The sequence below is a fragment of the Poromitra crassiceps genome (genome assembly GCF_964638095.1).
Source record: "Poromitra crassiceps genome assembly, chromosome: 2".
Classification (NCBI taxonomy): Eukaryota; Metazoa; Chordata; class Actinopteri; order Beryciformes; family Melamphaidae; genus Poromitra; species Poromitra crassiceps.
In genome coordinates this window covers 59,882,837-59,897,855 of record NC_139624.1, presented here as the reverse complement: position 1 = coordinate 59,897,855, position 15,019 = coordinate 59,882,837, and the positions used below count along the sequence as shown (strand labels likewise).

At 42.9% G+C, this 15,019-nt stretch overlaps 1 protein-coding gene across 3 annotated transcripts in view; it reads right to left on the bottom strand.

Moving 5' to 3' along the window:
- Window positions 1-13,378, bottom strand: part of ptpn12 (protein tyrosine phosphatase non-receptor type 12) — a 99,000-nt gene extending 85,622 nt beyond the window's left edge. For all 3 annotated transcript variants that reach the window (XM_083632019.1, XM_083632021.1, XM_083632020.1), the window contains exon 1: window positions 12,942-13,378. In XM_083632019.1, coding sequence (XP_083488145.1) covers window positions 12,942-13,043 — 102 coding nt within the window. In that variant the 5' untranslated portion in view covers window positions 13,044-13,378. The remainder of the gene's footprint in view (window positions 1-12,941) is intronic.
- Between the last annotated feature and the right edge of the window lie 1,641 nt (window positions 13,379-15,019).

Below are 15,019 nucleotides of genomic sequence, written 5' to 3'. Positions count from 1 at the left end.
TGTAAAAGAGGGAGCTGAGATTGGTGACATGGACGCTTTCGTGGCAAAATCCTGTGTTACATCCTGGACCTGAAGGAAGGCGAGAAACCACCAGAGGTGGACAGGGCACACCGGGCGCCTCGGCCACGTCCAGACCCCGGCCTGCCACCGAGGGCCATCTTCATCTGCCTACTCCGCTGGCCCGACCGTCAACTCATCCTCCAGGCTGCGGGGAAGAAGCCCCTCACCTGGGAGGGTACGCGCTTTTTCGTCCGGCAGGACCTCTCCGCGTTGGTGCAACAGAAACGCGCAACATACAACAGCATCATCGAAAAGGTTAAAGTCAATGGATATCGCTTTGGCGTACTGTACCCAGCGAGACTCGTCATAACCATTGATGGACAGCGGCGGAACAAGAGCTCAAAGTGAAACTGCCGAATATCTTTTGAGTTGGACTGGTCAATAGTACTGTGAGTAACTAAAATAAAAAAATAAAAAACGGAATTCTCTCTTCTTTAGCACTCTTTCTAACTATAAATCCACTTCTGTTTTAATTTCCTCTCTTGCCCTCTTTTCACCACACCGCGGACACTGTGTGCACTGTAAAAAAAAAAAAAAATACCATTAAAACACCCGCGGCTTATAGTCCGGTGCGGCTTATATAAGAAAAAAATAGTCAACTTTGCAGGTGCGGCTTATACACCGGTGCGGCTTATAGTCCGGAATTTACGGTATTTGATTCTTTAAACATCTTACCATTTCAAAAGTACATCACAAACGGTCCATTCTGCTGCAACTGGAAAGCCCTGCTTAATTCTCGCAAAAAAAAGGTCCATTGGAGTGAATGGAGATGTCGCAACTGTTCTATTATCTGCCTCTGGCATTAGCTAATGATCACTTGTGTGAAAGGGGGCGTTTGTCGTGACGTAACAGGGTTCATAGACATTTTGACCAATGGATTTCCATGACTTTCAACCAAAATTTGAAATTTCCATGACCAAACATTTGATAAAGTCTCGGTGTACACATGAAAAGGTCAGTGAGTACATTCTATGTAATGTAACTACTAGCAGATTACAACTAGGGATGCGCAACAAATTTTGAATTTTCAGATAATCGTATCATCGATTATCAAGATCAACTTTTATTATTGAAAGTCGCTTAGAAAAATTATGGACACCCGCACACTGTCTTCACTTGCTCAAAATTTGAATTTTGAGCAAATTTTCCAATTTTGAGCAAGTGAAGACATTGTGCGGGTGTCCATTATTTCAAGTGATTCTACTCCACCTACGCACCTGCCATAAGACTTCTCAGGTGTGCAAGAGACTTTGGTTGATCATTATTGAGTCGAAAATAGTTTTTTTTATTATTTTTTATTAAAAAAAATGTTTTTACCCGCGCATGTCTCTTTAAGAATGACACCGTTTGTCCATGTGATGTTGCCGTAGGAGTGCACTGGAGCAGAACGGCTCTAGGCTCAGCTGACAGCAGTGCAGCACCCAGTAGCTCTAGAAACGCTAGAATTTTAGTAGAAATGGTCTGAAACTGTCTACCGTAAATTTCGGACTATAAGCCGCGGCTTTTTCCCCGTTTTTTGGCCCTGCGGCTTATATAACGGTGCGGCTTATCTATGGATTTTTTCGGGGGGGGAAAAAAAAAACGGAATTCTCTCTTCTTTAGCACTCTTTCTAACTATAAATCCACTTCTGTTTTAATTTCCTCTCTTGCCCTCTTTTCACCACACCGCGGACACTGTGTGCACTGTAAAAAAAAACACAGGTGGTGTTGTGTTATGTTGTTTTGTTGAAATGTTAATAAATGGGAGCTTCCTCAAACAGCCATCTCTTTCCCGACAATCCCCTCTGTGCATGAACCCTTACATATGGTAATTAAACATTAAAACACAATAAAAAAAAAAAAAAAAAAAAAAAAACATTAAAACACCTGCGGCTTATAGTCCGGTGCGGCTTATATATGTAACAAACAGGCAATTTTGCTGCTGCAGCTTATACTCCGGTGCGGCTTATAGTGCGGAAATTACGGTATATTACAGCAACACTCAGCCACAAGGAAAAGGTTTCAAGGCTTGTTACTGCATAGCTGCATTCGTAAGTGTTTGTCCACATACAGTATGATTTCATCATCTGCTGTCTCAAGGCTGCTTTATGCTCACCATGCCGTGAAGGGCGCGGGGGTGGAGCGAGCGCCGGGCGAGTCAAATTACGTAAATTTGTTGGCCGTGGTTATTCGCTACCTCCGTTGGGCGCCCACCGTGTGCCTGATTTTTTTCTCACAGCGCGACCTCCGGCCGGCTTCTCTCCAAACATGGCCGCTTTCAAGCCACTGAGCCCTGAACACTGAGCTGTGTTTTCCCCACATTTCTTGACCCATGTGGTAGGCTATAAACTTTGATTTGCAACTGTTCGTTTTTAGTTATTTCACCGTACCGTCACCGTTCACAGTACCGTAAATTCCGGACTATAAGCCGCACCGGTGTATAAGCCGCACCTGCAAAGTTGACTATTTTTTTCTTATATAAGCCGCACCGGACTATAAGCCGCGGGTGTTTTAATGGTATTTATTTTTATTTTTTTTATTGTGTTTTAATGTTTAATTACCATATGTAAGGGTTCATGCACAGAGGGGATTGTCGGGAAAGAGATGGCTGTTTGAGGAAGCTCCCATTTATTAACATTTCAACAAAACAACATAACACAACACCACCTGTGTTGTTTTTTAAAGTGCACACAGTGTCATACAGTGTCATACAGTGTGGTGAAAAGAGGGCAAGAGAGGAAATTAAAACTTATTATAGTTATATAGGATTTATAGTTAGAAAGAGTGCTAAAAAAGAGAGATTTTTTTTTTTTTTTTTGAAAAAATCCATAGATAAGCCACACCGTTATATAAGCCGCAGGGGCCAAAAAAGGCCAAAAAACGGGAAAAAAGGTGCGGCTTATAGTCCGGAATTTACGGTAAATGTGTTTTGTTGAGAGCGTTATTGAGAGAGATTAAAAGCAGCACAGAGTAGGCAATCAGGGCTGAGAACTAAAACGGCTTTCAGTAAAAACAAGTTTGGTGATTCATTCATGTGCTGATGTACAGTCGTTTGAGAGTGAAAGCGCACTCAGTACTGCACATAATAGCATTTCATTGCGACTTTTCACGGGCTGTTCTCACTATTACCATTGTACAATACATGCTGATCACTTCTGAGTAGAGGTCGACCGATTAATCGGCCGGCGGATTAATTGGGGACGATTATTGGCATTTTTAATTAATCGGCATCGGCCTCTGCCTTGCTCACAAGGCAGATTTTTTATTACAATTATTATTATTTATTATTATTATTATTATTAGTATTATTGTTATTATTATTATTATTTAGCGGGGGTTCCTATCTGGAAGAAACTAACATTGTAGTGTTAAACTCCACGGAGAAAGGCCGGTTTACAAGTATTTACAGTGTGGCTGCTCACCCCTCCCCTTTCCTTGGCTTTGAGATAGCTGCGGTGTCTGTTCAAAGAAGGAGTGTCGAGTCCTCACTCGGATACATGCTTGCTTAGAAACTGAAACAACCAGACGCAAGCCAGTTCAACTCGTCTCAAGCGACGAGTCATTCCAACGTTTACAGCAGGTTGCATTAATGTGGGTTAGAGATTCAACAAGGGGGAGTCCAAAAGCTAGCGTTAGCATTCCTCCTATACAGTCTACACGAGCCTGTCAAAAGTTCATACAAATGTAACATACGAAAACATGTCTTGGGACAGTTGTTATTTAATGCGTGAAAAAGTTTTGAGCTCATGCAACCTGCTGTAAATAATGTTGGATTGACTCGTGGCAGACGGACAATTGGACTGGCTTGCATCTACGTTATGTTGTCATTCTTATCAACCCGAGCGTTTCACAGTAGGCTACATGCATCCCCCTGGCTGCAATCATAGCGTTACAGACAGTAAACGTATAAGAGTTAGTGAGAGTATATAGGCTATTGAGCTTTGAAAGCTAGGAATGTGAGTCTTCTCATGCACCCATGAGCCTACTGTAACGGTTTCCTCAGTCACCTCACCATCATCTTTTGCAAACACTCTACTCCCATCAAATGACAGCAAATCTAAACAGTTACATTATTATTATTATTATTATTATTATTATTAATGTATAGAACAGTGCATGAATGAGTTCTCTGACATACTGCTCTCACTATAGCCTACCAGTCACTACTGAAATCTATACCGCATAACCCAATGTATTTTTCTATTTAATAAAAAGAATAATCAGAAACGTTACTGTACTGGCTAAGATAACATCTTATATTAGATGTAGGTCTACAGTATAATGTTATATTCGATTTTCAATGTGCATGAATGGATAATGGAAATCTAGGCTACTAGATTTCTTTAAAAAAAAATACCAACAGAAGAATATTGCAGGAGATTTTGGCACATTTTTTGGGGGCGCTACCCACACGTTTAGCTGTGTGTTTCTCATTCCACGAATGCACAATCCTTACAAGTTGTACCCCGTTGTAAAGGGGACTAATCAGGCTTTCCAACGATATAAAATACAATACCAATTGGTATTAGTAAAGGGGAGAAATAATCGAGCGAAATAACGTTTCCAAACTTTTTTTGAGGAGTTTATTTTAATCGTATTTTATCGATGAAAAAAACTAAAATAATCGGCATTATATATCGGCCATCGGCCGCCCTGCTCTCTAAAGATCGGCATCGGCCATTGAAAAAGCAATATCGGTCGACCTCTACTTCTGAGTATAATAGCATCTGCCCCAGCGCGAGGTCCGCACAGTGACTCACGGAGACTCGCGGAGCTCCACCCCCACGGAGCTTGCTCGAGTAATGAGCCCTTAACAGTTCCTTATCCGTGTATAGACTTCCCTGCGACTCTCGCTTGCAAGCGATACGCACGTATTTACAAGTGTCACAGAAACATTTCAAAGCCACCTACTAGAGGTCTAGAGCAGAAGGTTCATTGCTTCTCGGCGGTGGAGTTTGAAACCTCGACGCTGCTCATAAATGCCTCTTTTTATCTAAATTCTGTGCTGGTGACATTATTTTTTTACCGAGCTTTCGACCAGAGTGGCGCTGTTGAGTGCTGTGACGGCTGGGAGCTCTAACCCAGAAAAAAGAATATGACCAGCACAGAATTTGGATAAAAAGAGGAATTTATGAGCAGCATTGAGCTTTCAAACCGCTCCGTTGAGAAGCAATGAACCCTTCTGCTCTAGTAAGTGGCTTTGAAATGTTTCTGTGACACTTGTAAATACGTGCGTATCGCTGATTTAGACAGCTTGAGAGCGAGAGTCGCAGGCAAGTCTATGTACGGAGAATGGACTCTTGTCGGGTAGACGATCACGTGACGTCATACCCAGAAGAGTCCGAAAGGGGCTAGTTACTGCATGAAGAAAAGCTGATATTCTGTCTACTGTTCCCTGAGCCATTTCGGCGCTACGCTAATGCTAACGTTGCTAATGTAGGTCTGGCTGCCTATTGACAATAAGAGTGCCAAAGTCACTCCCTGACCATTTCATCTGCCATTCATTTTTCCATAGACCTTGCGTAAAATGCTTAGAAAAATAGTTTTACTTGGTCAAACCAAGCGATTCAACTATACTTAGAATCAGGGGAGACCAGGTCAAATTTGACTTGCAAAAAAAAAAAAAAAATGGGCGGGCGAATTTCGACGAAAAGTCGACTTTGGCCCAGCGAAATTCGACTAGGGTTTTTGCTAGAAATGCCCATCCCTAATTACAACAATTGAAAAACTAACATGGTCAGTGAGTTAGTATTACCCACGACACTGACTACGTTTACATGCACACAATATTCTGCTTTTTGCCCATATTCGGAAAATGACAATATTCCGACTAAATGAATAATCCACTAATATTCCAGTTTACATGCAGCCGTAGCTCGCCCTCCCCGACACGTGAGGGAGGGGGGGAGAGAGATGCAGGTAGGCGGAGCCGCAGAGTTTTTCTGTTGAGAATAAACAGAGCAGCACTATTCTTACGAGCATCACTTGGTCAATTACAGGAGCTTGCTGCTGAAAAGTTTGGTGTTGCGCATCCAAGTCTTTCATAAAATGTAGGCATCAGGGAGGCTTCCCGTAACCCGACCACCAACAGATTAATTTTAATTATGTGCACAGAACTTATTTGACCCCACGTAGACTATGCGCTATGAAACTGATAAATGATCCGTCTTGCAGTCTGTGTAGTTTGAATGCTCCTGGCACGTTTATTCACATGGTGTGGGAATGTCCACCGGTTATACAGTTCTGGACAAAGGTGGCTGCTAAATTATTTGTCTTAACATCTGTGACTGTTCCAGTAGCTATACCCGCTTTACTGTTGAATGACTTGTCCAGGCTCAATCTGTCGAGGGCTGCAAGGCGTAGTGTACTAGCTGGTATTACAGCTGCTAAAAAGATGGTTGCGTTACGTTGGAAGCCTCCTCACTCTCTCACCATCAGACATTGGGTCTTCTCCTTTCTGGATGTTGTGTACCGGTACTTGGAGTTGTCAACTGCCAGAATTAACAGTGCAAGTGAATCCACCTTGATCAATTGGCAGAATGTTGCTAATTCACTTAAAGAGCTCTTAGAATGATTTTTCTTTTCCTCTCTCTACCAGATTCTTTTGATCTGTAACATTCTGATATGATGTTCCCCGTGTGTGTGTGTGTGTGTGTGTGTGTGTGTGTGAGATTGTAGAGGTTTATTATTGAGGATATGTTAGTATGTGTGAGTATGCGTGTTGTGTTTGGGATGTGGAGGGGGGTGGTGCATTTCATGTTTTGTCTGTTTTTCTTTTCTTTTTGGCTCTTTCGTTTTGTTGACGTGTTCAAAATGTCTGACTTTGTGATTTGTTATTATTATTTTTCTCTTCTATTTTTTGTTATGGAAATTGTATTATATAAACTTTATTCCAGATTCAGGTCCATATAAAATACGTACAAAAACACACACACAGTACAATAAGAGAATATAAAATAAAATAAAATAAAAAAATAGGTTTAAAACACATACAGGCAGCTATTCCAGTGCTTCCAGAAGTGTGACATAAATTTTGTGTCACTTTGGGCAGGCACCGCTAGGGCCATAATAACTCCATTCTTAGATTGGCTAAGTCGACGCATAAAACTGTAAATAAACTTTCTCAGAACAGCATGGAAATGGAAAGTGGGCACATTACTGCTTACAAACTTATGGCTAGCACAGCACTTGTCCATCTTGGATGCCTGAGTAAAATCCTAAATGCATCATTATATGCCACCTGGAGTTTTTTCATTTTTGCAACACTGTACCCGCACCACAGTTGTGTTGTATACAATGAAGTATTATATGACCTAAACAGAGCAATCTTGACATCATCAGTACACACAGTATTGTTTTGTTGAATCTATTAATAAAAAAATTATCGCAAAAAAATAAATAAAATGTAGGCTAGTAGCCTACGTTATTACCTCGCAGGCTCGCAAGCATTGTGGACTTCCGTGGGCACTGGGCACTATAGGCTACTCTCTCTCTTTAAATCGATGTTTCTCATCTCCTCCCGATCAGAAATGTAGGCTTTTCTTTTTGCATGCCAGAGATGATTATATGATTGTCTGTTCTAGCGTTTTCTAGCACACATCAGTTGACCACAAACAGGCAACATGCATCGCAAACTGCGGTAAAAACCCTGATTGAGACGCATATTCCGAATGCGCTGTATACATGATCAAAGAATCCTCCGAAAACCCGAATAATACGGGAATAACCCAGATGTCTTAATCGGAAAATGCTAAATTCGGAAAAAGGGCAAATTCGGAAAATGCAACTGGAATATGCTGTTTACATGACCCATATCAAATTCAGAATATTGTCATTTTCCGAATAATAGTGGAATATTGTGTGCATGTAAACGTAGTCAGTGACAACAGCAAAGATCTTGTAAGGCTGGGCGATATGGAGCAAAAAGCATATCTCTATTTTGAGGCCGAGTAGCGATACATGAACGTTGACTTTTCATATAACACCAACGCTTATAGAGGCAGGAAAAGTGACTGGAGGGGGCCTTTGAGCTGGTTGGCCTTGCCAATAGTACCACTACCCGCTCACTCATGCAATTTCTTTGTGCCGCAAAGGAAACACTGTGGCTGCGGTGGTTCTGAGACATACAACTAAATGCCAGTGTTTCCCCTACCATTGTCTTGTCAAAAAATGCTTCCTACATGGCCAGAGCCATCACAGACTGTATGGGTTGTAGCTGCTGCGGTAGAGAGCCAATCACACGTTGCATTCAATCGAAGAACGCTGGCATTATTGATGATTGGCTGCAAACAAAACCATACCGTGTACAAAAAGGATCGAATGCAGGTAGTGTTTGATTGCCGAAGTGTCGATGTTACTTGGTACTGGGTTATTACGCTTTAGTACCGATAACCAGTCCAAGATATAGCAGTGTTTCTTTAACCATGGGCTCAGACCTCAGATCTATAGTGTCGGTCTCCTAAACCATCTCCTTGCACTTCATGGGAGGTTCTCTTATAGGTCCCATTCCGTGCAAAAGCTGTTTTTACTTGTAAATGTATATATACTGCTGTCAGCCCTCCCTGTAATGAGTGGTCACAAACTCAGTACTGCCACAGTTGGATTTGTCCCTATACAGCTCTCTCAAGCAGTCTCCTCCAAGCCACACCCCCAAACGCTTCGTTTGCCCAGAGGGGGATTTGGGACGTCACGAGCTTCCTCACGCATACTGCGCGGGTCTCTCTCACACAAGCTACCTGCACCATTTTGTCTATAGCCACAAAATTAACACTTCTAGCTGGAGCAACGCCAACTGTACGTGATCCAGCAACTGCAGAGGTGCATTCAGTAAGTCTAGGCATTTTGAGATGTCCTCTTTAGCGTAGTAACCGTTAAGTTAACGATAACTCGCAACCTAGCATGCTGGTCCACAGACGCTAATCTGATTGGCCGCTGGGAGCCTGGGGCGGGCTCTCCCTCAGCGGCCAATGGGAACTGTTAGTTGTGAATATATTATAGAAACAGACCGTTCTTGGGAAGCGACGAGATGAGGAAGTGAGAACTCCGTCACAACAAACGGGGTTGCTATATTTTCGACAAATTAATCCAGAATCATGTTTTATGGACCAGAGACACACGTTTTTAAGAGGTTACAGCTGCACGAATTGGGACCTTTAAGTTGTCCCACCATGCATATGAGTGCTGTGCAATTATTACACCCGTTGTTGCTTGTTGATATGTCTGTGCACCAATGCCACTAACACAAAGTCCTGAAGAGTAGCCTAACCACACTTGGCAAACAAAGCCATCCTAATTCTGATGCACAAAATGGATCACAGGCCTGTTTCTGATGGGTTCTAACATGACAAGACCACCATGTTTCAGTGAATCCCAGTGGAGGACAATATACGTCTTAAATGTGAGTCCCAGCCAGGCTGATAACACTTGAAACATTTCAGTTTCATCAGACAGCCATGGATGAAGAAAGAACAAAGCATATACTCTGACTCCTTGCCCTTCCAGAATACTGAAATGATGTCTATACAGCATCTTATATATAGAGAACATTTACCCAAGTACAATTGTACTTGGGCAATTTCCCCGGCCCCCTGCTGCCCCGGTCGCTGCTCCACCCTCTGCTGATCTGGGGAGAGCTGAGACTAGCACCATGCTTCCTCTGACATCCTCCTGCACATACGCAGTTGCCTGCCACTTCTTTTCACCTGACGGGGAGCTTCACCGGCAGGACGTAGCACGTGGGAGGATCATGCTATTCCCACCAGTTCCCTTCCACCCCGACCAGAGGAGGCACTAGTGCAGCGACCAGGACACATACCCCCAATCCGGCTTCCCACCCGCAGACACCAGCCAATCGTGCCTGTATGGACGCCCGACCAAGCTGGAGGTAACACGGGGGTGCGAACCTGCGACCCTTGTGTTGGTAGGCAGGGAATCTATCGCTACACTACCCGGATGCCCACAGCATTGTGAGCTTGAGTCCAGATAATGAAGGCCGTATAAGAGAAGAATCGGAATTGGCACTACAGACCGGAAACCAGCAAAATGCACTTACATGTTTGTACAGTAGGCTGTGGCTTAATTCTACTTGGCACTTTGACAGACAGCCCACAAACTTTCTTGTCTACAAGCTGGTGTGTGTCCTAAATAATTTAAGTGGTTGGTGAAATTCTGAATTCACAAGCCACTGCTACCAGCTCACAACAGCTAGCTTGGAGCCCTAGTTATTTTCATCCCATAGTGTGTCAACCCATACAGACAATAAGTGCCTTCAGCATGTCAGCTTCGTTAGCGGATGCATTTTCAGATTTATTTTTATGTTATTTATATTATACCGGACAGCATATGGTAAATAGTATGCTATTCTGAACTGAAATGGGAATAGTGATATGATATATCACAAGGGGCAGAATGGAGGTGGGACATACTGTCAGTGGCATCCTGAAGGTTTGAGAAGCAGGTTTGTGTTCAAAAGGTTGCCAGTTCAAATCCCCTCACAGGCTGGGAAAACTGTCTGGTTGGAAAAGGACTTCCCCCTACCTCAAACACTACCATTATAATGGTCCTTGATCAAGGTGCTCCTGGACCCTCCTCTTCCTCCATGCATGAATGAGAGGTGTGGCAGAGCTGGAAATAAACTACAGTTGCGCAGTCAACTCTGCTGGGATAAATTAAGTAAGTTGAAAAAGAACTGGGAGCTGATGTCATGTCATCACATGCTCGATGAGAATGTAAAGATTTGGTCTTTTTACTGTGGGTAAAAAGACACCACTCTACTTTCAATGACTCAAATTAAGCCAAGTCATTTACCATTCACAATGTTGCAAGTTTTGGCAGCACGGTAGGCTCTTGGGAGAGAGCATACTGTCCTGGAAAGTGTTGGGTTTTGATCCCATTTATTTAGTAACAAATGATGTCCTGTCAAACAGTCATTGAGCAAAGGACAGAGCCGCTTCCTGCTCAGTCATTGCAAGTCACACTGGATAAATGCTGCTGCTAAATGCCTAATGTATGTATGCCCTATGTAAATGCATAAGCTTCATTTTTGATGGCCTACATTAAGGAATGAATGGCCTGTAAATAAGCCTAGAGTAGGCTAGTTTCCGCTCCTTTTTCTCCCTCGTCCATAAAGCACTTCCTCAATGCCTCTCACAGTCCAACGCCCCTGGTAGTCGGGTCTTTGCGCAACATCCGCTAACTCCCTTTTTTTCCTGAAGTACATGCACAAAGGAGAGGACGGGCCAAGTCATCAGACACACACACACACACACACACACACACACACACACACACACACACACACACACACACACACACACACACACACACACACACACACACAGCAGAGCAGAGAGAGAGTTCTCTTTCACACAATTAGTCAAAATGTTATTTTCCAAGAGGCAGACCTGTCCAATTTAGTAGCTTGTGTCCCATGTTTATCCAAGATAGGAAAACGCTCAGGTTTTGCAGCCAGGACAAAATGTTATGAAATGGGCCAAGAAAGAATGTTGCAAGCTCCAGCAAGCAGCTTGCATGAAGTAGGGGAGAGAGAGAGAAGGAGAGAGGGGGAGAGAGTGTGTGCAACTGTAGGCTAAAGTAGAAAAAGTTAACAATTCTGCTGCAGAGTACATGATTGTCCTCTTTTTCAAACATTATCAAACAAGCAAAGAAACCGCAATGCCATCACTATAGCCTGAATCAAATTATCAAAACACTTCTTCCCCAAAAAAGAATGTGTATATGAGAGAAACGCACCTCTGTAACCTAACAACACACACGACTCACCAAATTATATTGTAAGCTATCTGTGTCCTTATATTGCCTTAAATACGGTAGTCAAAGACAGATGACAAGATTTTTTTTTTGGGGGGGGTGGGGGCAATCAGACAATGACACAAATGTGAACTGTTGCAGAAGTCCTATTTTCAGTCCACAGATTGCAACATCCGGTGATGGAGCCCTAGTAGTAAATGAAAAGGTGGGTAAACGTATGACCTCAGGGTCAGTAATCATCATCATAATAGCAAACAAACACCAATCTTTTTCAGAAAAGCATAATTTGTTTCTTCCTAAGGCCATATACTTGTATAATTAATATCAGTTTGATGCTATTTTTATTTCCTGAAGAATTATTTACACTGCAACAATTGCACTACTACATCCCTGCTAACAACATTTGCTGGAGAAGAACTAGTGAACAAATACCATAGTAATCTGATGATCCCTTTGAGTAGGATTACATTACAATATCGCAGCAAAACTATAAACCTTTTAGTATAATATTACATGGATAGCATATAGTGACAGATAGACACCATATGATATTTAAAAATAAATCATTGAGCTCAAGCACCATAGACACGCTATGAGTCTGTGGGAATATTATTATCGGAATACTGTAGTGATTTCCGATTAGGGAGCAGGAGCACCATCATTGTACCCCAACAATCAGGCATGGTTACCAGACTAGCTTACATGAGGGCAACACACACAGTAAGCAACAAGCCACAAACATACAGCAGATTAGAACTCCATTACCCGGCAGTAACCTAGCTAAAATCACTGCTGGGCTGAAAATACTAGCAAGGTGACGCGAATGTGTCTTGTTTTGTTTGTTATAAAAACAGGACCGGGGCGTCTGTGGTTTGGGAGACAATGCTAGGCCGCCATGTAAGCCTGGGAATGGGAGGAAGAGGGAGAAGGGGGACTGGAAAGAGTGTGGCCGCCTCTGCCGGAACAGAGAAGACCTACAGACGGTGGGAGGTAGGGGTATATAGAGGGCCAGTACAGAGAAAAAGGGGAGAAATTAGGGAGGGAGAGAGGTTTGAATAACGAATAGAGATAGACAGAGATAAGTAGGGAAGCATGGATAGCCTCTTATTATCCACAGGCTAATTTTGACCCACCATAAAGTCGCTGCCGAAGTTGTCCTCTCCCCTCTCCTCGTCCCCTTCCCTCATGGCCTTCACCCCCTGGATAAACTTTCTCAGGATGCCGGCTTGGTCCATCCTTCAGCCTCCTTGTGTAATCCCGGAGCTTTTTCCTTTAAAAACAACAAGCCCAAAACAACCCCCCCAAAGTAGCTGAATGGGAGAAGTAAAGAAAAAATCAACCCAAAAACCACAAAGGGGAAAAGGAATGGGGTGAATAAATAAATAAATAAATAAGCTTCACGGGTCCTCCCAGAGAGTCATCGCCGTTTCACAACACCTTTTTTTATTATCGCCCCATGTTGTTTCTCCTTTTCCTTCTATTCTTCTGTGCTGTTTTCAAAACGATATCGGCTAGTCCCGAAGAAAAGCGGCGGCGGGGTTTCTGGTCTAGGAACAACTTTACAAACGTGTCGTATCATAAACTAGAGATACTTTGTTCAATAAGAAACAGAAAATTGAGAAAAAAGGACAAAACCTCCGGTCTAGTCAGTCTATCTACCCCTCCCTGTCTACCTCGGTTGCCACATTCACAGGTCGTTTTTCGCTACTGGGGAACATCCGGACTGGGTGACAAATCTGCCCGCCCCTTCCAGCGTACACCTCCCTGTAATTGGACAGCTGATACCAGGAATTACAACCGTATTGGTTCGCTTGAATGTCGATTTTAGAGGGCTGGGTGTGATTGGAAATAACTCGTGTCTATCCTTTTGTCACCGTTCTTCGTTGTCATTGGTGAAATGTCGTCGCCTCATTGAAGTTTGTAGGCTCTGTGTTAATTTAATATAAATTATATAGCCTACATTTACAATGCTAGTGTTGAGCAATATGCAAGTTCAATGTGTGATACACTAAAAAGGCAGTGGTTCTCAAAGTGGGGTCAGTGGACCCGCAGGGGTCCTTGGGGCGTTCCACCAGGGGGTCCCCAGCAAAAAGGGAATACTTTATTTTGACTATAATTCCATCCGTAAGTAACACAATGACGAATGACCGAATGTGACTATTTTGGCCATGGGTTTCATACAATTTCTGTAAATAAATGTAAAACATCTCAAAGCAAAACTCTTATCAGATGGGGGTCTGTGTATAGGGGTCCTTGATGATAAAGGTTTGAGAATCACTGCAAGGTCATTTTAGAACAATGTGAATGGGCAAGGCTTTCAGAAACAGGCAACAAATATTACACGTTTCTTTACTGCAGTGCAGCAACCCCTTTCCCAATGTTGCCCATCAGAGTTGTAGCAAAAAGTTGTATTGCATAACCTTTCTAAGAATGTTTATAAGCCAGGCGGGGATACACAATATACTAACCCTCCCTATTTCAGGTTTCTATAAACACAGCCAGGACCTGGGAGGCAAGTCATTAAACTTTAATAAGGAGATAGCTGGCAGATGCTACCTTACATTTCTCCATAAAATCTAATGTGGGGGGAGGTTTTTTTTCTAAATCCTTGACCCTCAACCCTTGACCCAAACCACTTCTCTCTAACTCCTTCATTTTACTTCTAAGGTCCATTTATCTAAGATAGTTGCTACAGAGCAGCTTCTTATTTACAGCAAAGGCCTGAGTGTGCGTAATCACAGGGGTCTCTCACACTCACACACTCTCTCTCACACACACACACACACACACACACACACACACACACACACACACACACACACACACACACACAGTACAAATGCAGTCCCACTGGAGTGGTTGGCTGTTAGGGGCCTTAGGTCCAATGCTCACACACATGCACAAATGCACACACAAGGCCTTCTGCAGTGTAGTAAACAAGCAGGCATGCATGGTGTCAGTCTGCATTCTTGACCTGGGAAGAGGTCAGAGCTGTCGATCTCACCCTCCCTCTCAGTCTCTCTCTCTTATTCTTTCAGTGTATAAACGTATCTTGCAATGTATGTCTGTCTATCTATTTAAATCCAGATTATATATGAGCTATTAATCTAATGGGTGTATAGCTGCTTCTTAGTCATCTCAAATTATCTCTCTCTCTCTCTCCCTGTCACTCTGCCTCACTTTCTCTTTCTGTGGTATATAGCTTGGCGTT